This window comes from Tursiops truncatus, chromosome 10, assembly GCF_011762595.2.
Source record: "Tursiops truncatus isolate mTurTru1 chromosome 10, mTurTru1.mat.Y, whole genome shotgun sequence".
NCBI classification, from domain to species: domain Eukaryota; kingdom Metazoa; phylum Chordata; class Mammalia; order Artiodactyla; family Delphinidae; genus Tursiops; species Tursiops truncatus.
The window spans coordinates 61,411,609-61,438,455 of NC_047043.1; the positions used below are offsets into that span (position 1 = coordinate 61,411,609).

The window sequence follows — 26,847 nt, forward strand, 5'->3', positions numbered from 1 at the left end:
TCAATAAACTCTTCTTGGTAAATAAAATCTTCACTTGTGGAAGTGGGATGACCTTTCTTAGCAGATGGCATTCATTTAGGGTGTGACACTCTGCTTTTGGAAGTGGGAATAATTACTTTCTAAATAATGTAATAAAAGTAAGTACTTTCCTTCTGAGGCATTATTGCTTTATGGACTTTATTTTGTTTATCCTTAGAGTATATTGTTGCATTACACAAGTGCAGATATGATACCTAACTTCTAATGATTTATTCAAAATCATACAAGAAAAAGCAGGACTAATGGAAATGTAATCAAAACCTCTTGAAAATGCAGTTACTGTAGATACACATAAATAAATAAACTATAATCAAAAGTTGAATCTGAGGTCTGGTAACTGATTTTATGTTAAATAGAGGTCTTTTAAAAATTGTTCTTGGGTCTTCCCTGGTGGCGCAGTAACAGGAGGATTCTTAACCACAGCAGGATTGAACACGGGTTCGATCCCTGGTCCGGGAAGATCCCACATGCCATGAAGCAACTAAGCCCGTGCACCACAACTACTGAGCCTGTGCTCTAGAGTCCGTGAACCACAACTACTGAAGCCCGCGTGCCTAGAGCCCGTGCTCCACAACAAGAGAAGCCACCGCAATGAGAAGCCCACTCACCGCAACAAAAACCCAATGCAGCCATAAATAAATTTATATATTAAAAAAAAAGTGTTCTCATTTAACATAACTTAAAAGAATATTCTGGAAACTGAAGTATAAAGATTACATTTATTCTGAATCCAGATACTTTCTCAACTGTATAAGTACAGGATGGCTCTGCCTTCTCCATTAGTAATACGGACTCGTAAGTTATGCTGCAAAAAATGTCTGACCCTCCTCAGCATTTAGCTAGAGAGACCAAAGGAGTTAACCGAAACCTCATGTTCACTGTTAATTTTCATTATAATTGGTAAAAATGATGCCTATAATAGATGGTATTCACATTTTCAATAAATTCATATTTTTTTGATGATCACATATAGAAAACAAATTAGATTTCATGTTAAAAAATAAGGTTTATTTGTAATAACTATCTTTAATAATTATATATTTTTCCTCTGGGGAATGCACAAGTACAAACAATGCTAGCTTTAACATTTATTGAAAAGCCGTGCTCTTTACACTAATGCAAAAGAATAAGCCTCTTCTTTACTATAAAGAATTCTCACTGCATTTGAACTAAGATTCTGGAGCACTCAGCAGAGAAGAGTTTGGGATGACAGGCCAGAATCAGTCAGTAGGTTTTCTCCTCAATTAGGTAACTGAAATAGGAACTCTAGTTCTAAATATCAGAAGCAAAGTCTAAATATTAGAAAAATAAAGAGAAGGAATACAACAAACTGCTTCAAATACATGCCTGAGGTGAGAAACAGCTTGTACTTTCATGTAGTGGCAGCTTCCAGATGAAATCTTCTTCAGTTTTTAATCTTCAGGTTCATATCTGGAAAGAGATATATATTCAATTAACAGCATAATGTCATGATACTTTTTGCTGTTGTTGTTGTTACCAAATAAGTTTACCTGAAACACCTCCAGTGACTAAACCAGTAATGTTGCATTTTTCACTTAAAATCACTGCTACGGTAGAAGTCAGATACATTCAAGGCATGACGAGGGTGACTCGGGATTCCTGCCACAGGTGGAGAATGGACCAGATAACTGCTGAGATACCTTCAGGTTCCAAGTTTCTACATGTGGCATCTAAATCTGTGATAGCTTAGCAGATTAGGGATTCGGCGGTAATTATGGTAATTATCTAATCGATGGCCTGATGGACACAAACAGCTGATATGGCTTTGTGAGTACAGGGTTAACAGACCCTCTTCTCTAAGGAAAAATATGATCTGGGATTCACTTTCTAGCTCTAGTACCCTGGAACCCTGCTAAAGGTAAAATGTCAGCTGAGTTTCCAGGCAGAGCCACTGATGACAGAAATGACCCCAATTAGAAGACTCCATCTGGACCAGGAGAACTGTGAACAACTATACATCCATGGCGGAAACCACGGCTTCGGCTTCCCTAGAGTTGAGTCCCTCCCTCCCGGACATGTCCCTGCCTGGGCACCACGTGGCTGGACCAAAGACACTGGTCCTATATAGGGCATGGAACTTCTAAGCCATGCTGGCTCTGGCACCCACGCATGGACTCATTTTCTAGCACCTAAATTGTCATGTGAGAGCACAGTATGATCAGGTTGTGGGCTGCAGCAAGGACACCACTGAGGAGAAATGCCCAATGCTGCCCTATGTGCTTGCTGTGGTTTCTGTCCAATATCCTGCTAAGAGAATCCACGGCCAGAGTAGCCTAGTGTAGCCCTGTGTGAGGCTAAAGGTTCAGCTGAACCTGAAAAGAAACGCTGGTGGGTGTTACAGATGAGGCCTGGCCAAAACCCCTATGCCTTCCTCAGACACAGCCTTCTGGACTGAATGACAGAGCAACTCCCCACCGGCCTGACCTCTCCAGACACAAGGTTAGACTTAATGAAGGACAGACATCAACCCAGCAGGGAGACAATCTGAGAGACAGGATCAGTATGTCTTACTTCGCCAGTCTTTTCCTCAGGTCTTTGATTTGGTCATTCTTCTTGGTGAGAATCTCTTTCATGTTTCGATAAGCTGCTGTTTGTTGGAATTTTTTCTCTAATTCCTGCATAGTGAAAAATGTCAGCCCATTAATAAGAAATAGTTAAGGAAAGAAATAACATATCTGATGAAAATATATATTTTGCCCTTATTTTACTAATATTGTGCTTATTTTATTTTCTAATTTTTATTATTTATTTATTTATTTTTGCAGTACGCGGGCCTCTCACTGTTGTGGCCTCTCCCGTTGCGGAGCACAGGCTCCAGATGCACAGGCTCAGTGGCCATGGCTCACGGGCCCAGCCACTCCACAGCATGTGGGATCTTCCCGGACCGGGGCACAAACCCATGTCCCCTGCATCGGCAGGCAGACTCTCAACCACTGCACCACCAGGGAAGCCCTATTTTCTAATTTTAAAAAATATATACTTATATAAAGTTAAGACTATTCAAACTTTAAAAATACATTCTTTCAAATGGGAAGCTAATAAAATAGTAACATTTCCCAAGTACAATATTAGCAAATAACTCAAACATACTATGCCATAGACATGGGAAATCTATTTGAAAAAGTAAATTCATTTTCAGGTAAAATAAGCATGCTCTTTTTTCCAAATCCCAAAATATTGCCAGTATTTGAAGAGGAGGATTTTAAATTTAATTACATTTTAGCTCCCATACTCTTAAGAGTCTAACCCCTAAAGCGAAAAAACCAGTTCTCCACATATCTCATATAAATTAAGAAAAAAGTATAGAACCCTTGAGAAAAAAGCCACTCATCCCTCTGCCAGACTGTAAGAGGGCTGATCAGGAAGAGCAAAATGGGTGCTCAGGGTGCCGGCTGTACGCCACCCTCAGTGGAGTATTCACCATAGAACAGAAGGAGTGTAGGTTTTTATTATCACAGATATTTTAGTGCCAAAGATGGAAGAATTTCAGTGTCCCCAAATGATAAATCTTTAGAACACAAATTGCCTAATACCTTGACAAAAAATGAAGTGAATCTGTAGTTGTCCAACGTTTCCCTTAGTTACACTGCATTCATCACTTAATCGGATATAAACAGACAAATCTGACCTTTTCAGCCATGCTCAGCTGCTCCTGCACCCTGAGTAGGTCATGCTTGGCTGTCGCTAGATTCTCCTCCAGGGACTTCTGGTTTTCTGTCTGGTCATTAAGTGTCTTCTGAAACTCACTCTTTAAAGCAGCAACTGTGTTTTCCAAGTCACTCAAGTCTTGGGTCTTTATAAAATCCTATGAAAAATACATACACTCACATGATTTCATGCTGACATCCTAAACAGTAACTGCTTTAGATTCAGCATCACAGGTGATGGAAACAGATGATGATGTGTGTTGCGTGTGCATGTCAGCATCCCCCGCCAGCCTTCTCTGCCACTGCAGCCCAGTCAGGGTCACCAGCACACCCAGTTCACCCTCAGCACCCAGTGCACTGTGTCCTGAGCACAGCAGACCACACTCAGTGGTCACTGATTTCCAAGTATGTAAAATATGATTTATGAACTGCTGGAATTCCAAAAGAGGAACAAGAGAGGTGGGATCCTAAATTTGACAAGATTGTGTTTCCCCAAGTTGGGGTGGCAAATAAGCTTCATTTTTGAAAAGTCAAGGTAAAAAAATCCTGGTGAAGAATTTTTAATGATACAGATGGAAAAATAATAAAATTAATACAATTTATACAAAAAATGTAACAGACATGTTTTACAATATTATGAGAGCCTAATTAATGCTTACTGATTATATGGCTTGCTAAATTTACAAGATTTTAAGTTTTTTACATTAATTCAATATGCACATATTTGTACACTTCGTCAGTGTAATATAAGCAGCTGGATCTTCTCTCTACCTGGATCATGTTTTTAACTAGACAAAATTTATAAAAGACAAAAGTTATATTAATGACAGGAAAATGGTCTATAATTGCTAACTATGAAGACGAAGCACTACTATCAACAAAAGAAGAATTCCTTACTTATTTTTGAAATCTGGTTTTTAAAAGATTTTATTTCACTGCATCTAGTGAAGGCCTGTACGCATTTTGCTTTTGCCAAATCTTAAAAGCAAAATTGGAGCAAAACCTTCAATGGCTTTTAAAACAAATTCATCATCCGAAAATGTTGGTAACTGGTTTACTTTTGAGAAACTAAAGCTGTTCTGGAGTATTTAGCTGTTTTATGGTCCTTGGTACATAATGATTGAAATTTATGGTCCTTGGTATATAATGATTGAAAATCATATATATTTCCTTTTGTTTTAGCCATATAAGACGCATCTTTTTATTTAAAAAATACCTACAGACTGGGCTTCCCTGGTGGCGCAGTGGTTGAGAGTCTGCCTGCCAATGCAGGGGACACGGGTTCGTGTCCCGGTCCGGGAAGATCCCACATGCCGCGGAGCGGCTAGGCCCGTGAGCCATGGCTGCTAAGCCTGCACATCTGGAGCCTGTGCTCCGCAACGGGAGGGGCCACAACAGTGAGAGGCCCGCATACCGCAAAAAACAAAACAAAAAACCTACAGGTAAAATAATGTAACGTCTGAGACTGGCTTCAAAAAAACATGGGGGGGAACTTCCCCAGTGGCGCAGTGGTTAAGAATCTGCCTGCCAATGCAGGGGACACAGGTTCGAGCCCTGGTCCGGGAAGATCCCACATGCTGCGGAACAACTAAGCTCGTGCACCACAACTACTGAGCCTGCGCTCTGGAGCCCGCAAGCCACAACTACTGAGCCCATGAGCCATGACTACTGAGCCCGTGAGCCACAACTACTGAGCCTGCGTGCCACAGCTACTGAAGCCTGCGCGCCTAGAGCCCATGCTCCGCAACGAGAAGCCACCACAATGAGAAGCCCACACTTGCTGCAACTAGAGAAAGCCTGTGCACAGCAATGAAGACCCAACGCAGCCAAAAAATTAATTAATTAAAAAAACCCAAAAAACATGGGGAGAGGGAGAAGAAAGTAGAGGTAAATATGAAACCAGACTGGCCATGTCTTGATGACTGACTGGTAAAGCAGAGTGATGAGTACCTGGGGCGCATTACACTATTCTCTCTACTCTTGTATATGTTTGAAATTTTCCATAGAAAAAGTATAACCAAAGTCTAATGAAGTAAGTTTGGGGATTGTTTAGTAGACATTTACAATGGCACTACAACCACTAGAAAAGCCAGTGCTGCAATGAAAATTCACTCCAATGGTCCTGCTGACAGGATCCTATTACAGCATCTAATCTCAATGGAAAGGCCAAAGGAGGCAGAACTGAGCACACGATGACTTCCAGGGCAGAGTGATACTCAGTCATTCCATTCAGACAAGCTTGAAGAACTTCACTGGATTTCACTGTATTACAGAAGCACAGCTAGATATACGTGGATTAGAAGATGCATGACGAGTAAATTCATTCTGTTTTGTCACACTCACCGAAGGGAAACTTAAGTAATAATAAGTTCTGTATAATAGTAACTAAAAACTCTTCCTTTCTTCCCGTTGTAATTGGAAGGGCAAAGTGAAAGGGAGAAGAACTTTTAAAAAATAAATTTAAGCATATCTCATATGCCAATGGGCTCTGGGATATGTGAAGTACATGAGCTGTGTATCTGCCCCCACTGCCCTCAATAGGCGCTCACCTGGCCTTTCCTGGACAAGTTTGTCTCAATGCAGAACTACAGTGGTGGCCTCCCTCTCAGGGAGTGGCTGGCTGTGGGGCATAATACTGATAGTAGCTAAGACTTAATATAAGTTTATAACTCGATCATCTAGAAAATGTGAAAATGCTAAAACTGATTTCACCTTCTGAGTTCCTTGACCAAGCTGTAAATCTTGCAGTGCTCTTTCTAGTTTTGACTTCTCATCCAATGCATTTGTTGCCTATAATCAAGATTAAACAAAATACATTCAGTACTTAGTCTGTAAGTAACTCTTTCAATAATTTTGTTAAAGTATTTCTCAGTTACCTGTGTTTCAAGGGTCTTCAGCCTTGACTTTAATTTCTCATTCTCTTCTTGAAGTCTTAAAATTTCCTTTGTGAGTAAATTCAAGTTTTATTATGTTAGCCAAAATATTTTTAATCCTTTGTTTCACTTAAAATTTTAATTTTTATATTAAATTTAAATTACATAAAAGCTCAAAAGTCTGCATGCTCTGGTTACTGGTAATATTCCAGTTTTACCCAGCCCACCAGCCTCAACACGTATGAGTCATCTCTGGCTCTAAGACTTCTAGTTTCTTCTTTCACGGTCTCTCAGGCTTTTTGCAGCCCTCTACTCTCAGCCTTTTTGCCAAGTCCCTCTCCCCTGCCATCTCTCACCTAGCTGATCCTGCAACTCTTGGGTTTGTTCTCAGCCTACACTGTACACCACTTGCCGCTTATCCTCAAGACACAATCTTCATCATTCCATACCCTGTGCCCAGCCCCTAAGTGGTTCCAACTGAGCTGAGGTCCAAGGGCCTTGCTCATCAGCAGCTCCGTCACAAGCATCACCTGTCAGTGCAGTCTCACTTCTTACTATACCCCAGCACATGCAGCATCGCCCAGCTGGAGAGCCTGCACTCTGCTCCAAGGCATGCCAGCCTCCTCTCTGCCTCTGACTGCTGCCCACTCTGTTCCTCTGCTGGCCATACCATTTCTCTTCCCTCTGACAATTCAATCTGCTACACCTTTCAGCCCAGCTCAGGCACCACCTTACCCAAGAGCCTGTCCTCAACTACTCTTATCCACATGGAAATGTGTCTTCTCTGCCACCCTGTGGCACCTTTGGCACCAGGTTAGTGGCAACTGTGGCACACAGGTTAGCATTCTGCTGTCTCTGTTCCTAGAATATTAGTTATCCCTTCCCAATAAGACTACAAGGTTTTTGAGGGCAAAAGGCCAGGTATTACTTTTCTTTTTATGTAACAATATCTAGCATAATGTTGAGAACACAAGAGTCATGAAAAATAGTTGTATATCAGTAATTAATCTTTATAAACCTCTTAATTAAAAAATCTCTTCACTGTTATCACAGCTCATAAACTTCAAATGTCCATCAATAAACACTTTCCAAAATTCTATGCTCTTCACTTCATTATGAAAAGATGCAATCAAGAGCTGCTTCAGACTCTCTGGGAGTTAAGTGTGGCCTCTTCTGGCCCAGCAGGTACCATTCAGTACAACTACTGCAATGGGCTAATTACCCTCAGTGGACCAAAGCCTGAATCAACACCTTCCACCCAGTCTCTCTACCCTAGAGCTGGGCAGGCAGTGAGCATATATCCTTAGAGAGTTTGCCATTTCTCAAAATGATGGCAACATTACCTTGTTTAGGAGTTCTGCTGTTCCACCATCGTTAAGTGGAGCAAGTTTTGGCTTTATGTTATCTATGATGGGCTGAAACAAAACAAAGAAACCAAACTGAAATCACCACTGAATAAAACATGTGTAATCACTGAACCCTTGTACTTTCTAAGTGGAAGACACTGTGTAAACATATTCACTGAGATATCAGCTAGATTTTCATTGGTTTGGATCTCTGCTACGTCCTAGTGCTTAGGACAGTGCCTGGCCCACAGTGCCCAATGCAAATTAGAGATAAAAACAAAACCCATCCTCCTTGTATCTTTAAAAACAAAAAACAGGTGGAAGAGAAAGGAGGGAGGGAAGGTACTCAAAGCCAAAGCTGATAAAGATCCTAGTATCTAGAGACTGGGATTTTAAACTGTGGGAGCTAAAACAGATTTCTGCATGAACCCCAGAAAAATTGTAATAGTGATGAGGATTTACGTAAACTACACTACGGATGAGTAACTTGACACAAACATTCTGGCAGTTTAGCAATATGTATTAAAACAAAACAATTCATGCCCTCTGACCTAGAAATTTCTTAGCTAGAAATATGTTCCAAAGGAATAATTAGAAAATTGTTTTGTACGTGTATGTTCATGGATTGATCTTGGCAGTGTTTTACCATGTAACACCACAGAGGATTTCTGGTGCATCTACACAATGGAATGCTAAGTGGTCACTACAGGTAATGAGAATGATTAAAGAGACAAGCAGGTAACTACCAGTACTGTCTCCACTTGACAGATGAGGGGAACGAGGCTCAGCCATCTCAGGTAACCTGCTCAAGGTCGCACAGCTGAGGAGTGACAGTGCCAGGATGCATGCCCCCAACGCCTGTGCTCCGCATCATCTGAGTGAAGAGCTTGCATGGCTGGGAGGCGGGTGGACTGCGGGGATGTTGTATGCATGCGCATGCGTGTGTGAGGTAGTAGACAAAAACAAGTTTTTCATAGTTACTTCCAAAACTTATCTTTTTTCTCCTAAAAATCTGAGAGGCAAGCTTGGAATTCTGCTCTTGAGTTGAATGCTTTTCCTTGAGAGTTCTCACTTTAATCTCTGAATGCTCTGAGCAACTTGAGGATTTTAAACACTGGCTATTAAGGTATGGACTTATAAGGACCAAAAATTACCTTTTTATTTGAAGATGTAAATTCTGCTTTTTCAAATTCTGCAACTTGTTCCAATAATTCTCTTGAAGACAAAAACAAATAGGAAAAAGAATTTGTTTAGAATAGATTTGTATCATACACACAAGAAGAATAAAAGCAGGACTTCCCTGGTGGTCCAGCGGTTAAGACTCTGTGTTCCCAATGCGGGGGGCCCAGGTTCGATCCCTGGTCAGGGAACTAGAGCCTGCACGCTGCAACTAAAAAAAGATCCCGCATGCCACAACAAAGATCCCGCGTGCCACAACTAAGTCCTGGCACAGCCAAATAACTAAATAAATAAAATTTAGAAAGAAAAAAAAGAAGAAGAATAAAAGCACTGGTACCAATCTATTACACGCCAGAAACAACAGAGCAAGATGAACAAAACTTCACCACATCAAAAATATTTAGTTACTAATGGTCGAGAACCTAAGTTCCATGCACTCAAATTTGAATCTCCATAGCACCTACTATTTTGTACCTACTGAGTGTACAATATAAGCGCTAGAACTAAATTACAATGTTAATACAACTATGTCTGAAATTTGTAGTCAACGCTGTATTTTTGAGGTGCTAAAGGGAAATTGCTCTATAATGTACATTGTTAGCTAGTAGAGGTTCAAGGAAAACTGAGTTTTAATAGAGTAGCCTCAGAAAAATAAAATTAGTTCACATCTACTGGAGAAGAGTATGGTAAATTCTCAAGGAAGACAGATGGTTTGGGGGATCCACCTGAACATTTCCTTTTATTTGCAAAGGTACCTGGGGGCTGGCTATACAAAAGCTTACAGAGTGAATGGCAGTAACTACTCTCCTAAGCTTCTTAATAGGTCAGTTTCTCAAAGTTTTCTCACCAGTTATCTACTGACAGTTGGTGAAGCTAAATGGTTTCCTTCCCTACCCGAGGCCACAGCCAGTGTTGTTAAGCACTGTCCGCAAGCCGCGCTGCACCTGTGCTTAGCAAACGGCCCCTGGGCTCGGTATCAGTCTTTCCAGATCTCTGGCATGACTTTTCTTAGACTGAGTTTCAATTTCATTGATTTTACCATATTTTTAAAAAATTAATGAGCTTTTTGATATAGTTCAGATAATGAAACTTTTTTTTACTTTCCCTATTTTAAAGATCAGTATATAATTTTAATGCAATTATTTAGAAATAAACTTCCAATACTACTAAGTGTGATTTGATGGTATTTGAATTAACTTTTCAACTGTTTCATAATCTTTTTTTCTTAGTTGACCTATCTCTGAAGACTTGTTATAATACTGATCAGGCTAACCAGAGATACCATATGGAATAATTACTTATAGCCTTAAGAGCAATCTCATAAATCTCAGAGGGCTTTATAACACCTAGGAATAGTGGAAACAGGGCATTTTGAAGAGGATGCTGAGCGGCACCTAAGAGATCACTTAGTAACTGGATGCTCTGCTGTTACCTTACCCAAATTTTCTCACACACCAGGCCCAAGCAAAGCAGCAAAGATATTCACTCACTTTTTTTTTTTTTTTTTTTTTTGCAGTACGCGGGCCTCTCACCGTTGTGGCCTCTCCCGTTGCGGAGCACAGGCTCTGGACGCGCAGGCTCAGCAGCCATGGCTCACAGGCCCAGCCGCTCCGTGGCATGTGGGATCTTCCCAGACTAGGACATGAACCCATGTACCCTGCGTCGGCAGGCAGACTCTCAACCACTGCGCCACCAGGGAAGCCCTCACTAACTTTTAAGTTCATGCTTGGGCCTCTATTGTCATAACTGTGGATACAAATTTTAGTACCTGTTTTCAAGTTCAGAGATGTCTGTCTGTAGCTTGAGGTACCACTTCTCAGCTTGTGAGAAAAGCTGCCGCAGAAGTAGCACATTGGTGTAGGCCGTGTTGATGAGCTCAGACTCCACCTCGCTGTGGACCACGGCCTGTAACCCATTCAGGACTTCAGAGACTTCATCTATGGTGAAGGTCTCCTCCACCAGCCTGAAAAACAACCACAATCCAAAATCTCTGAATAAACAACAACAACTATTTACAAAGTAAAACAAAACTAAGAAACCCACATCATGTCATCTGAGGCAGCGGCCCTCAACCTTTTGTGGAAGACAACTGTTCCATGGAACTGGGGGTGGGGGTGGGGGGATGGTTTCAGGATGATTCAAGCTCATTACACCTATTGTGCACTTTATTTCTATTATTATTACATTGCAATGTATAATGAAATAATTATACAACTCACCATAATGTGGAATCAGTGGGAGCCCTGAGCTTGTTTTCACTTGCCACCCACTGATAGGGTTTTGATATGAGTCTGCAAGCAATTGATTTATTATGGTCCCTGTGCAGTCAAATCTCTCTGCTAATGATAATCTGTATTTGCAGCTGCTCCCCAGCGCTAGCATCACTGCCTCAGCTCCACCTCAGATCATCAGGCATTAAATTCTCATAAGCACAACCTAGATCCCTCACGTGCACAGTTCACAGTAGGGTTTGCGCTCCTATGAGAATCTAATGCCGCTGCCGATCTGACAGGAGGCGGAGCTCAGGCAGTAATGCGAGCGAAGGGGAGCGGCTGTAAATACAGATGAAGCTTCACTTGCTCGCCTGCTTGCCCGCCGCTCACCTCCTGCTGTCCGGCCCGGTTCCTAACAGGACATGGACTGGTACCAGTCCATGGCCCAGGGGTTGGGGACCCCTGATCTAAGGGTTTAAAGGGTTTAGTGAAAGTCCCTCTGGAAATTATCTTCTTTATTAATAAAACAGTTTGAAAATAATTTAAGCTCAATTAATTTTTGATGTCTATTTAAATGATTAAACTGGTTCGCTCTTCAAATGTGCACATCCTTTAATACAAGTATGTGCTCAGAAACATTCCCCAGACTATCTACTTTTTTCTTTAGCTTTTCAGTGAAAAACTTTAATCTCCCCTAAAATTAGTTTTATCACATTTATTTTATAAGTCACCTGAGAGGTGTAATTTCTCCTTTCTTTATAGCATTTGTCTACCATTTCGATGACTGAATGACCATTCACGTTAGTAAATGCCTATAAGAAAATCAATGGTAATTATATATTGCTTCTCTTAGCATTCTTGAGACCCGAAAGAAAAAAATCCTAATTTAATTAAAGCTCCATTAAAACAAACATCATCATCAAAAGGATTAAAGATCGACTCTTCCACAGAGGACGTTTGTGTTGGAAGGGAACTCTTGAGCCATGTTCTTCAATTCCCTCACTTCACAGATGGAACACAGGCTCAGAAGGTGGCGGTGACTTGCCCATGGTCCCAACTCCACAATCATTTCCAACAATCTCAGGAACATGCCCAACAGCTGAATCCTTGAGAAAGCTTCCGCGCATGCCTCCTACGATCAATGACAGTTTTATAGTAACACAGTCTCCTCCACTCCCTGCCTCCAGCCTCAAAGTGTTTTATCCCTCAGATGCTCAGCAGATGAAGAGCTACAGCCCCGACCTCAGGTTATCTTCTCCATCATTCCAAAAGGACATAACGAAGGGAGTTACACCTAACTTTATTTGATTTACCATTCTTTAACGTTTCATTTACCCAGCAGAATTTAACCACTCTAAAAAAACCAAAACTTTATTTTTGATGCAAGTCCTTATTAAATATATTAACAATCTTTCTATATTCTTTAATAGAGCAAAGCAAATCTGCTTAAAAATGTTTTTTTTTTTTTTTTTTGAGCAACCCAAGTTCATTATTATGAACAGCAGTTAAGGTACTCCAATGCATAAAGTAAATAATGGGTACCTTCTCTGGCTGTCTCATAGACTCACCAATCAGATTGCTGCTTACCTCTGCTGTGGGTTAGGAAGCCAGATTATCAGATTAGAATAATGGATCGAACAGGTAACAGTCTACAGCTGAGGGTCTCTGCTATTGAGTGAAGTTAATGACTTTATCACAGTTACAGATTACTTGGAGACCTTTTTCATTTATGTCTTGACATTTAAGTGTGCCAAAATCTGATCCCCAAGTAATCTGATGTCTCTTTATTATTCAGTCCTTTTGGTTGGCTTCCCTATTATCCTCTATTACTAAATTTTCTATGGACTTTTATTATCGTCCACTATTGGTCCAACTAAACTAATTATCATCTCTTGCTACAAATCAACTAATAATTTTGGTACTAGTCAGCAAGCTTTTCATGGTTTCCTGCTGTTTTCTCTTCTTCTAATTCTTCAATATAAACTGCATAGGTGTTTTCTTGCTAACTGCCATGTCTTATGGCTCTAATCTTTTAATTAATAACTCAAGTAATTAAGGTTCTGGAATTTTTAATACAGCAAGCCAATCATTAACCCACAAGCACTTCACAATTTCCTGACTGCCCTTCTGAAACTTTGCAATCCCTCAATTATCATTATATGCATGTTTAGTAACAGACTGCTCCCACCACAATCTGATTTCTTGAGTATCACATATCCATAAGGCTTAGTGTAGCTGCTCTCAATGAATAATTGATCATGATATCCTGGCAATGGTTTGTAAGGCCTCTCTGCTACAGCACCCCCATACTGGCCACCAGAAGGGATCCATGTTCCTTCCCACTGGGTTTCCTTAGAATTCTCTGATACCTGCTCTCCTTGAGGTCTTGGAAGCAGGAATCTACGGTTTTGAGTCTCAAGCCTCTTTTTGAACGAGCAAAACGCATGTAATTAATAACTTCATTTTGATGGTGCTCATTTAGACCCAACTCTGCCTGAAAAAAAGAATTTAATTGTTAGTCTTGAAGATATAATAAAGGAACCAACAATGAAAACATACAGGTTATCCTGTGGTGGAGACTGGCAGATGTCCACTAAATTCTGTTCTTCCCATCTTCCCAGACACATGGCTGCCCAACTACAAAACACTCCCCAGCCCCCTGTGAAGTCAGGTGTGGCCACATGACTACTTCTCAGCAATGGATGTGAGCAGAAGAATAAGAGCTATTTCTAAAGCCTGGGGCTTAAGACATGGGGCACACCTTTGCCACACCCTATTTCTCTGAAACCTGGGGGTGGTGACTCCCTGAACTATGCGGACAGCACAATGCCCTGGGGGCTGGGGGAGCAGCAAGCTGAAAGGGACTGGTATCCCTGGAACGACTTTGTGGAGCAGCACTGACCTCGTACCTAACTGTGATGAGCAGTGAGAGGGCTGTTAAGCAGGAGATAAATAAACTTCTGTATTCTTTTTTTTTTAATCTTTATTGAATTTGTTACAATATTAGTTCTTTTTTTTATATAAATTTATTTATTTTTGGCTGCGTTGGGTCTTTGTTGCTGCGCTCAGGCTTTCTCTAGCTGCGGTGAGCGGGGGCTACTCTTTGTTGCGGTGCGCGGGGGCTACTCTTTGTTGCGGTGCGCAGGCTTCTCATTGCGGTGGCTTCTCTTGTTGCGGAGCGCGGGCTCTAGGCATGCGGGCTCAGTAGTTGCGGCTCATGGGCTTAGTTGTTCCACGGCATGTGGGATCTTCCCAGACCAGGGCTCGAACCCGTGTCCCTTGCACTGGCAGGCAGATTCTTAACCACTGTGCCACCAGGGAAGCCCAAACTTCTGTATTCTTTAAGGTACTGGGTTTTTTTCTTTCTTTCTTTTTTTAATCTCTATTACAGAAACTTAACCTTATCCCATCTCACACAGCTTTAAAAAATATATTTGGTTTTGAAATAGCCACTAATTGGTCTTGATTTTAAACCGGATGAGAGCTTGACAACTATAAGCTAGAAATTAATGAAGCTTTTTCATTTTATAGCTATACTGAAAATTAAAGAAGGAAATTATAAAAGTGAACATCTAATGCAGGGGACTGAATAAGTCAGGATTATCTTTATTTTAAGAATAACCTGTCTATGGGAGACAAAGTTCTAACTCTCATTCTCAGCAGTGTTGGGCTGCATTGTGGAGGCCAGCACCAAGGTCACTGGGCATGACCTCCTTCACCCCCCAAGCCCTGCACCATGGCTTTGCTGCATCTACATACATCCTTACCTTCTCTCAGCAGTTTCCATTCCCTGAGAACAGAAGTCTACAAGGGCCATGACCTTGCCCCTCTGGTTCCCTGAGTATCCCCGGGACGACTCATAGTGCCTGGCACACAACAGACATGTGCCTGACAAGTGAACTGAAAGAGTTTCTCCTTCTGAAGGCCATCATGGCCTTAATGTGTTCTCTTTCAAGCTCCTGGGGTACTTTATTTAACCAATTACTCCCTGTCTCAACTCTCTATAGGTTTCTTCTTCCCCTCTGACCATAGAGAAGACTGTGTACATAAATCTCACTCATGCTAAAAAAAAAACAAAACCAGAAACCTCCAGCTACTGCTGCATTTCTCTACTTCCCTTCTACCCTTGCTGTCTCCATTCTATATGCTGTTCAAACTGCCTTTGCGAAGCTCACCAGCAACTTCTTAATAACAAATCCAACTACCGTGGCCGATGCTTTTCTGTCCACTGACCTGCTCCATTCTTTGGCTGCTAACCCCACCTCCCTTCTTGATCTCACCTGTAGGCTCCTCTTGGGCTTGCCTCTTAAGTAGCTGTACTTCCCAGGGCCCTGCCTGGCGACCCTTACTCTTGTCATTCATTCTATATCCTCTCCTTGATGACATGATCTATCTCAAGGTGTCAACTGTTATCTATATGCATCTGACTCTCAAATATAACAGGCTGGCCTACAGACATGTACCCCCAACCGCATGATGAATGGCTCTAACAAGTCTTTTTCTCCCCCACATTGTTTTTAATATTTCTACAATTCAACATGTTAAAGTTCAATAATTTAAGAATTACCCAAGATATTTCAATGTTCTCTAATGGTCATTTATCCAGTAGACTAATGTTTCAGAACAACCAGTTGAGGTATTTTGACCAATGTAAACCAACACATTTGAGATATGTACTTACCTTAAATTTCATGACTTTACCTTATTTATTAAAATGGTAACTAAGATCTTGCCTTAGAGCTAGACAAAGTGAATGGAAAGATGTTTCTTACGTTTTGGTTTATACTGATTATTAGCCAACTCCCTGAACTAATGTCAAACATTAGAAATAATAATAGTAATGATGATAACAGCTAAAAGTCATTCAGAGGTTACAATGTGCCAGGCATGACCTCATTTAATCCTCAATACAACCCTATGATAAAGGTAGTATAAACCTGCTTTACAGGGACTTCCCTGGTGGTCCAGTGGGTAGGACCCCGTGCTCCCAATGCAGGGGGCCTGGGTTCGATCCATAGTCGGGGAACTAGATCCTGCACACCACAGCTAAGACCCAGAGCAGCCAAAATAAATAAATAATAAATTAATTAATTATTTTTAAAAAACCCTACTTTACAGATAGAAAACTGAGATACAGAGAAGAAAAATTTTCTATGCTACTGAAATAGGTAAGTGGGAGAGCAGGGATCTGAACCAGGCAGTCTAACTCCACAGCCCCCACTCAACTTGGCTGTTTCAAATCCTTTTTGGAAAATGTCAGAGTTTAAAAATAAAAGAACACAAACATGTTATAGTTGCATATGCACCTGAGTTGTGACTCACAACAAGACAGATCTCCACCAGGCATTTGCAAAAAGAACTGAATACTTACATTAGAAAAGATGTTATTTCTTACAGTCACATAAGTATGGGCAAGAATATCCTACAATTGGAAATAACTCAAAACAATGTCACATCTTGCTAAAAAAAATCCCATAAACAAAATTTCAATTATTCTTCCTTGTTTATAGTATTAAATTCATAAGGCCTCCATACACCCCAAACTCTTTCTCTAACCCCGTTTCCCAGGATTCTACCATAAGGACACTCTACTTCAGTCAGACTAGTCTGCTCATCAGAAGCATGATTTAACATTTCCTGCTTATACTTTCACTCTCATTACCCCAATCCTTGACTAAAAGTACCTCCCCATTCTTATTCAAGAATCTGAACCCAACCCAGCGGTGTGCTGGTAAATGCTTAACAACAGGCTTTTGGGTGGGGGGGTATGAAACTGATTTGCGGCCCTTGCTGATTTCTGTGGTATAAAAACTCCCAGCAAGGCTGATTTCAAGCTACCAAGGTAATGTCACTGAATGCAGAGATGAGAAGTAATGCACACGATTGGCTCTCACCAGCCAGTACGAGCATGCTCCAGGAAATCACCAAATTCCTACCCATCCTTCAAGACCAAACCTGTTGTACCTACTCTGTGAAGCCTCCCAATATGCCCTCAGTAACTCTAGTTATGCCTTCCTCCAAAAATTAGCACACATCACCTCTGCTACTCATTTGGCAACACCACAGACTAATTACTACCTTGTACTATTAGTAGTCTTTTTTTCCAGATGTTGCTCCTTCAAGTAGACTGTAAGCTCCCGAGGGCCTGAATCATTTCTTATACCACACAGCTCCTCGTACAGTGCCTTGTGCAGAGTAAGTGGCCAATTCAAATCTGTTATTTTCTCTTCAGTCAAGAAAAGTCTTGACTGTCCCAAGACCAAGAAGAAAAAATTACAAAAACTGAGGATGAACTTTAGGACAAAAGACAGAAAAGTTCCTCTAAAATGGATGGAGTGAAGAAAGGGAGCAGAAATAAGCAGCTGAGGGGGAATCGGGAAGATGGCGGAAGAGTAAGACGCGGAGATCACCTTCCTCCCCACAGATACACCAGAAATACATCACACGTGGAACAACTCCTACAGAACACCTACTGAACGCTGGCATTAGATCTCAGACCTCCCAAAAGGCGAGAAACTCCCCAGGTACCTGGGTAGGGCAAAAGAAAAAAGAATAAACAGAGACAAAAGAATAGGTACAGGACCTGCACCAGTGGGAGGGAGCTGTGAAGGAGGAAAGGTTTCCACACACTAGGAAGCCCCTTCGCGGGCGGAGACTGCGGGTGGTGGAGGGGGAAAGCTTCGGAGCTGCGAAGGAGAGCACAGCAACAGGCAGGCGGAGGGCAAAAGGGGAGAGATTCCCGCACAGGTGCCGACTGGCACTCACCAGCCCAAGAGGCTTGTCTGCTCCCCCGCCGGGGTGGGCGGGGCTGGGAGCTGAGGCTCGGGCTTCGGTAGGATCCCAGGGAGAGGACTGGGGTTGGCAGCGTGAACACAGCCTGCAGGGGTTTAGTGCGCCACGGCTAGCCGGGAGGGAGTCCGGGGAAAAGTCTGGACCTGCCGAAGAGGCAAGAGACTTTTTCTTCCCTCTTTGTTTCCTGGTGCGCGAGGAGAGGGGATTAAGAGCACTGCTTAAAGGAGCTCCAGAGACGGGCGCGAGCCGCGTCTAACAGCGCATCCCCCCAGAGACGGGCATGAGACGCTAAGGCTGCTGCCGCCGCCACCAAGAAGCCTGTGTGCGAGCACAGGTCACTCTCCACACCTCCATTCCGGGGAGCCTGTGCAGCCCACCACTGCCAGGGTCCCGGGATCCAGGGACAACTTCCCCGGGAGAACGCACGGCGCCCCTCAGGCTGGTGCAACGTCACGCCAGCCTCTGCCGCCGCAAGCTCGCCCCACATCCGCACCCCTCCCTCGCCCCGGCCTGAGTGAGCCAGAGCCCCCGAAGCAGCTGCTCCTTTAACCCCCTCCTGTCTGAGCGAAGAACAGACCGCCCTCTGGGCTACCTACACGCAGAAGCGGGGCCAAATCCAAAACTGAGCCCTGGGAGCTGTGCGAACAAAGAAGAGAAAGGGAAATCTCTCCCAGCAGCCTCAGGAGCAGAGGATTAAATCTCCACAATCAACTTGATGTACCCTGCATCTGTGGAATACCTGAATAGACAACGAATCATCCCAAATTGAGGAGGTGGACTTTGAGAGCAAGATTTATTATTTTTTCCTTTTCCTCTTTTTGTGTGTATGTGTATGCTTCTGTGTGAGATTTTGTCTGCATAGCTTTGCTTTCACCATTTGTCCCAGGGTTCTATCCATCCATTTCTTTTCTTAAAAAAAATTTTTTTCTTAATAATTATTTTTTAATAACTTTATTTTATCTTACTTTATTTTATTTTATCCTCTTTCCTTTTCTTTCTTTTCTTCCTTCCTTCCTTTCATTCGTTCTTTCCTTCTTTCTACTTTTTCTCCCTTTTATTCTGAGCCGTGTAGATGAAAGGCTCTTGGTGCTGCAGCCAGGAGTCAGTGCTGTGCCTCTGAGGTGGGAGAGCCAACTTCAGGACACTGGTCCACAAGAGACCTCCCAGCTCCACATAATATCAGAAGGCGAAAATCTCCCAGAGATCTCCATCTCAACACCGGCACCCAGCTTCACTCAACAACCAGCAAGCTACAGTACTGGACACCCTATGCCAAACGACTAGCAAGACAGGAACACAACCCCACCCATTAGCAGAGAGGCTGCCTAAAATCATAATAAGTCCACAGACACCCCAAAACACACCACCAGACGTGGACCTGCCCACCAGAAAGACAAGATCCAGCCTCATCCACCAAAACACAGGCTCTAGTCCCCTCCACCAGGAAGCCTACACAACCCACTGAACCAACCTTAGCCACTGGGGACAGACACCGAAAACAACGGGAACTACGAACCTGCAGCCTGCAAAAAGGAGACCCCAAACACAGTAAGATAAGCAAAATGAGAAGACAGAAAAACACACAGCACATGAAGGAGCAAGATAAAAACCCACCAGACCTAACAAATGAACAGGATATAGGCAGTCTACCTGAAAAAGAATTCAGAATAATGATAGTAAAGATGATCCAAAATCTTGGAAATAGAATAGACAAAATGCAAGAAACATTTAACAAGGACCTAGAAGAACTAAAGATGAAACAAGCAACGATGAAAAACATAATAAATGCAATTAAAAATACTCTAGATGGGATCAATAGCAGAATAACTGAGGCAGAAGAACGGATAAGTGACCTGGAAGATAAAATAGTGGAAATAACTAATGCAGAGCAGAATAAAGAAAAAAGAATGAAAAGGTCTCAGAGACCTCTGGGACAACATTAAATGCACCAACATTCGAATTATAGGGGTTCCAGAAGAAGAAGACAAAAAAAAAAAAGGGACTGAGAAAATATTTGAAGAGATTATAGTTGAAACTTCCCTAATATGGGAAAGGAAATAGTTAATCAAGTCCAGGAGACACAGAGAGTCCCATACAGGATAAATCCAAGGAGAAACACGCCAAGACACATATTAATCTAACTGTCAAAAATTAAATACAAAGAAAACATATTAAAAGCAGCAAGGGAAAAACAATAAATTACACACAAGGGAATCCCCATAAGGTTAACAGCTGATCTTTCAACAGAAACTCTGCAAGCCAGAAGGGACTGGCAGGACATATTTAAAGTGATGAAGGAGAAAAACCTACAACCAAGATTACTCTACCCAGGAAGGATCTCATTCAGATTTGATGGAGAAATTAAAACCTCTACAGACAAGCAAAAGCTGAGAGAGTTCAGCACCACCAAACCAGCTTTACGACAAATGTTAAAGGAACTTCTCTAGGCAAGAAACACAAGAGAAGGAAAAGACCTACAATAACAAACCCAAAACAATTAAGAAAATGGCCACAGGAACATACATATCGATAATTACCTTAAATGTAAATGGATTAAATGCTCCCACCAAAAGACACAGACTGGCTGGATGGATACAAAAACAAGACCCATATATATGCTGTCTACGAGAGAACCACTTCAAACCTAAGACACATACAGACTGACAGTAAGGGGATGGAAAAAGATATTCCATGCAAATGAAAACCAAAAGAAAGCTGGAGTAGTAATTCTCGTATCAGACAAAATAGACTTTAAAATAAAGACTATTAGAAGAGACAAAGAAGGAAACTACATAATGATCAAGGGATCGATCAAGAAAAAGATATAACAATTGTAAATATTTATGCACCCAACATAGAGCACCTCAGTACATAAGGCAAATACTAACAGCCATAAAAGGGGAAATCAACAGTAACACATTCATAGTAGGGGACTTTAACACCCCACTTTCACCAATGGACAGATCATCCAAAATGAAAATAAATAAGGAAACACAAGCTTTAAATGATACATTAAACAAGATGGACTTAATTGATATTTATAGGACATTCCATCCAAAAACAACAGAATACACATTTTTCTCAAGTGCTCATGGAACATTCTCCAGGATAGATCAGATCTTGGGTCACAAATCAAGCCTTGGTAAATTTAAGAAGACTGAAATTGTATCAAGTATCTTTTCCGACCACAACGCTATGAGACTAGATATCAATTACAGGAAAAGATCTGTAAAAAATACAAACAGGGTTTCCCTGGTGGCGCAGTGGTTGAGAGTCCGCCTGCCGATGCAGGGTACACGGGTTCGTGCCCCGGGCCGGGAAGATCCCACATGCCAAGGAGCGGCTGGGCCTGTGAACCATGGCCGCTGGGCCTGCGCGTCCGGAGCCTGTGCTCCGCAACGGGAGAGGCCACAACACTGAGAGGCCCGCATACCGCAAAAAAAAAAAAAAAAAAAAAAAATACAAACACATGGAAGCTAAACAATACACTACTTAATAACGAAGTGATCACTGAAGAAATCAAAGAGGAAATCAAAAAATACCTAGAAACAAATGACAATGGAGACACGATGACCCAAAACCTATGGGATGCAGCAAAACAGTTCTAAGAGGGAAGTTTATAGCAATACAATCCTACCTTAAGAAACAGGAAACATCTCGAATAAACAACCTAACCTTGCACCTAAAGCAATTAGAGAAAGAAGAACAAAAAAACTCCAACGTTAGCAGAAGGAAAGAAATCATAAAGATCAGATCAGAAATAAATGAAAAAGAAATGAAGGAAACGATAGCAAAGATCAATAGAACTAAAAGCTGGTTCTTTGAGAAGATAAACAAAATTGATAAACCATTAGCCAGACTCATCAAGAAAAAAGGGAGAAGACTCAAATCAATAAAATTAGAAATGAAAAAGGAGAAGTAACAACTGACACTGGAGAAATACAAAAGATCATAAGAGATTACTACAAGCAACTCTATGCCAATAAAATGGACAACCTGGAAGAAATGGACAAATTCTTAGAAATGCACAACCTGCCAAGACTGAATCAGGAAGAAATAGAAAATACAAACAGACCAATCACAAGCACTGAAATTGAAACTGTGATTAAAAATCTTCCAACAAACAAAAGCCCAGGACCAGATGGCTTCACAGGCGAATTCTGTCAAACATTTAGAGAAGAGCTAACACCTATCCTTCTCAAACAGTTCCAAAATATAGCACAGGGAGGAACACTCCCAAACTCATTCTACGAGGCCACCATCACCCTGATACCAAAACCAGACAAGGATGTCACAAAGAAAGAAAACTACAGGCCAATATCACTGATGAACATAGATGCAAAAATCCTCAACAAAATACTAGCAAACAGAATCCAACAGCACATTAAAAGGATCATACACCATGATCAAGTGGGGTTTATTCCAGGAATGCAAGGATTCTTCAATATACGCAAATCAATCAACGTGATATGCCATATTAACAAATTGAAGGAGAAAAACCATATGATCATCTCAATAGATGCAAAGAAAGCTTTGGACAAAATTCAACACCCATTTATGACAAAAACCCTGCAGAAAGTAGGCATAGTGGGAACTTTCCTCAACATAATAAAGGCCATATATGACAAACCCACAGCCAACATTGTCCTCAATGGTGAAAAACTGAAAGCATTTCCACTAAGATCAGTAACAAGACAAGGTTGCCTACTCTCACCACTCTTATTCAACATAGTTTTGGAAGTTTCAGCCACAGCAATCAGAGAAGAAAAGGAAATAAAAGGAATCCAAATCGGAAAAGAAGTAAAGCTGTCCCTGTTTGCAGATGACATGATACTATACATAGAGAATCCTAAAGATGCTACCAGAAAACTAGTAGAGCTAATCAATGGATTTGGTAAAGTAGCAGGATACAAAATTAATATACAGAAATCTCTGGCACTCCTGTACACTAATGATGAAAAATCTGAACGTGAAATCAAGAAAACAATCCCATTTACCATTGCAACAAAAAGAATAAAATATCTAGGAATAAACCTACCTAAGGAGATTAAAGACCTGTATGCAGAAAATTATAAGACGCTGATGAAAGAAATTAAAGATGATACAAATATATGGATGATACAAATATATGTTCTTGGATTGGAAGAACCAACATTGTGAAAATGACTCTACTACCCAAAGCAATCTACAGATTCAATGCAATCCCTATCAAACTACCACTGGCATTTTTCACAGAACTAGGACAAAAAATTTCACAACCTGTATGGAAACACAAAAGACCCCGAATAGCAAAAGCAATCTTGAGATCGAAAAATAGAGCTGGAGGAATCAGGTCCCCTGACTTCAGACTATACTACAAAGCTACAGTAATCAAGACAGTATGGTACTGGCACATAAACAGAAATATAGATCAATGGAACAGGATAGAAAGCCCAAAGATAAACCCACGCACATATGGTCACCTTATCTTTGATACAGGAGGCAGGAATGTACAGTGGAGAAAGGACAGCCTCTCCAATAAGTGGTGCTGGGAAAACTGGACAGGTACATGTAAAAGTATGAGATTAAATCGCTCCCTAACACCATACACAAAAATAAGCTCAAAATGGACTAAAGACCTAAATGTAAGGCCAGAAACTATCAAACTCTTAGAGGAAAACATAGGCAGAACACTCTATGACATAAATCACAGCAAGATCCTTTTTGATCCACCTCCCAGAGAAATGGAAATAAAAACAAAAATAAACAAATGGGACCTAATGAAACTTCAAAGCTTTTGCACAGCAAAGGAAACCATAAACAAGACCAAAAGACAACCCTCAGAATGGGAGAAAATATTTGCAAATGAAGCAACTGACAAAGGATTAATCTCCAAAATTTACAAGCAGCTCATGCAGCTCAATAACAGAAAAACAAACAACCCAATCCAAAAATGGGCAGAAGACCTAAATAGACATTTCTCCAAAGAAGATATACAGACTGCCAACAAACACATGAAAGAATGCTCAACATCATTAGTCATTAGAAAAATGCAAATCAAAACTACAAAGAGATATCATCTCACACCAGTCAGAATGGCCATCATCAAAAAATCTAGAAACAATAAATGCTGGAGAGGGTGTGGGGAAAAGGAAACACTCTTGCACTGCTGGTGGGAATGTGAATTGGTACAGCCACTATGGAGAACAGTATGGGGGTTCCTTAAAAAACTACAAATAGAACTACCATATGACCCAGCAATCCCACTACTGGGTATATACCCTGAGAAAACTATAATTCAAAAAGAGTCATGTACCAAAATGTTCATTGCAGCTCTATTTACAACAGCCAGGAGATGGAAACAACCTAAGTGCCCATCATTGGATGAATGGATAAAGAAGATGTGGCACATATATACAATGGAATATTACTCTACCATAAAAAGAAACAAAACTGAGCTATTTGTAATGAGGTGGATGGACCTAGAGTCTGTCATACAGAGTGAAGTAAGTCCAAAAGAGAAAGACAAATACCGTATGCTAACACGTATATATGGAATTTAAGAAAAAATAATGTCATGAAGAACCTAGGGGTAAGATGGGAATAAAGACCCAGATCTACTAGAGAATGGACTTGAGGATATGGGGAGGGGGAAGGGTAAGCTGTGACAAAGCGAGAGAGTGGCATGGACATATATACACTACCAAACGTAAGATAGATAGCTAGTGGGAAGCAGCTGCATAGCACAGGGAGATCAGCTCGGTGCTTTGTGACCACCTAGAGGGGTGGGATAGGGAGGGTGGGAGGGAGTGAGACGCAAGCGGGAAGAGACATGGGAACAAATGTATATGTATAACTGATCCACTTTGTTATAAAGCAGAAACCATTGTAAATCAATTATACTCCAATAAAGATGTAAAGAAAAAAAGAAGCAGCTGAGTTCAGTAGGAGAAATAGCATTAGCCCAGGAAACAGCACTCATAAACGTTTGCTTCCCCATATGCACATATGTACACTATACGTACACGAATCACATCATTAGAGAGAAAACAGAATGGGTTGATGTGTGGTGTAAGTAGAGAAAGCACTGGATTAAAAACCAAATTTAAGCCTAGCTATGAAACTTTCTGTTAGCAAATCACTTAACCTCATTGACACCAGTTGTCAGCTGTTAAATCAGAGAAGATATGATAATCAGCTGTAAAATATGTAGAAATAGTGGGAGGTATCCAAATAGGGAAATCAGAATTTGTTTGAATTTTGTTGCAAAACGATTCTATTAAAAAAAAAATAGCTAAAACACAGAGCAAGAATCCTACCAGAGCACTGCCAAGCGAGTGTCCTGAAATTGTGCCATAAAGTGAGGGGAGAGTGGTGAAGGCGCCAGAAATGGTTCCCTATTCCTGACCATACTCCAAAGTCCATATACAGCTTTACCATGAGAAGTATAAGGATGAAAATGTAATGATAAAAATGAACACAACCTAATAAAACCTATTATATACTGAATGCTTAATATTTTAACAGGTACTGGGCTATTTGTTCTATATGCATTATCTCATTTATCATTTTAACAACCGAAGTATACTTATTATCTGCAATTTACTAATGAAGAAACTGAGCCTGACTCCAAAACCTCAGTCGTTAAGCAAATTGATAGGAAGGAATTACAGAAGATAGAATGGGAGCAAATGTCAGCCTTCTTGTGACATCACCACCATTTTTTCAACTTGTTCCTGATATTTTAGGGAAATCAAGAGAATGAGAGGGACAAGCTCAAGCAGGGTAGGGAACGGTCTGTTTTGTTCACAGCTGTACCCTCAGCTGCAAGAGAGTGCTTGGGACATAGCGTGGGCTAAATAGGAATTCTGGTTGCTGAGGTATTTTACTAGCCCATTTCAGTGGTGCCCCCAACCCTGGAGTCATCTTTTTTTCTCAACACTTCAGTACTGTGCCTTCTTCTAAAAACGGTTGCTATTTAAGTTGGCATTCTATATACGCTGGAGGGATTAACGGGATATGTTCTAGCATACAGGAAAACGTGCCTTCTTTTGAACAGGTCAAAACACAAGAAATGTCACTCAAGTTTTCACAGCTATAAAATAGGGGCTGGAACTCTTACAGTTACTCTCACATCAGGAAGTTGTATTCAATCACATTCTTCCTCCTCGGCTCGTTAACATAATTAATGCTGCCAAAGTGTGTGTGTGAGCGCGCGCGCGTGTGTGTATCTGTGTCTGCGAGCGCGTAAACTTGGAGTTTTTGGAATCGAATGAGAATCCCGCTTTGAGCCTTCTGCTGGCAGCCGGTTCCCTCCAGCTCTCTTCGTCAGCCACCTGTGAAGAGTGACTTGCCCCGGGCACCTCAGGCAGGGGCGAGGAATGAAGCGACGCGGCGGAGCGCGGCTGCTAGGAGAGGGCTCCACCTAGGATTATCCCGGAAGGGCTTCGGCCGAGGCTAACAGAGCCTCTCGCACCCGGTGCAGCCTCCCCTCCTCAGGGAGGCTCAGGGCCGGACTCAGACCCGCTGCAGGCCAGGGTATCACCCCGGGGCCCCGGCTCTGCATCTCTCCTCGGCGCGGGCCGGCGTTACCCGGCCGGCTACTCACCATGCCGGCGGACAGGAGTCAGCGGTCTGGAAAAGCGGGAGAGGCCAGGCGCGGCTTCGTCAGGCCCACCGTCTCCAAGGTAAGTTGGACCGCAGAGGACGCGGAGGGAGGGCGGGTTGTTTAGAAGCCTCCGGTTGCTAATGGCAACCC

At 41.7% G+C, this 26,847-nt stretch overlaps 2 protein-coding genes across 2 annotated transcripts in view; both read right to left on the minus strand.

Moving 5' to 3' along the window:
- The window catches only part of SLC6A20 (solute carrier family 6 member 20), a 92,299-nt gene extending 89,676 nt beyond the window's left edge, over positions 1-2,623 (minus strand). The window contains exons 1-2 of the mRNA XM_033864721.2: positions 2,572-2,623; positions 1,387-1,470 (exon numbers count right to left, since the gene is read on the minus strand). Coding sequence (XP_033720612.1) covers positions 1,387-1,415 — 29 coding nt within the window. The 5' untranslated portion in view covers positions 1,416-1,470; positions 2,572-2,623. The remainder of the gene's footprint in view (positions 1-1,386; positions 1,471-2,571) is intronic.
- Positions 1,026-26,847, minus strand: LZTFL1 (leucine zipper transcription factor like 1). Its single transcript, XM_019946989.3, has 10 exons — positions 26,698-26,847; positions 13,688-13,812; positions 10,874-11,068; positions 9,081-9,141; positions 7,924-7,995; positions 6,584-6,649; positions 6,420-6,497; positions 3,689-3,865; positions 2,572-2,675; positions 1,026-1,470 (listed from the first exon to the last, which is right to left on the minus strand). The coding sequence occupies exons 1-10, from the start codon at positions 26,698-26,700 to the stop codon at positions 1,452-1,454; spliced, it is 900 nt and encodes a 299-aa protein (XP_019802548.1). The 5' UTR covers positions 26,701-26,847; the 3' UTR covers positions 1,026-1,451.

Coding starts and splice junctions, on each gene's coding strand:
- LZTFL1 (XM_019946989.3), bottom strand. Junction 7,996..9,080: donor TTACATCTTCAAATAAAAAG/GTAATTTTTGGT, acceptor GTTTTGTTTCAG/CCCATCATAGATAACATAAA. Junction 3,866..6,419: donor TTGGTCAAGGAACTCAGAAG/GTGAAATCAGTT, acceptor TATTTTTCATAG/GATTTTATAAAGACCCAAGA.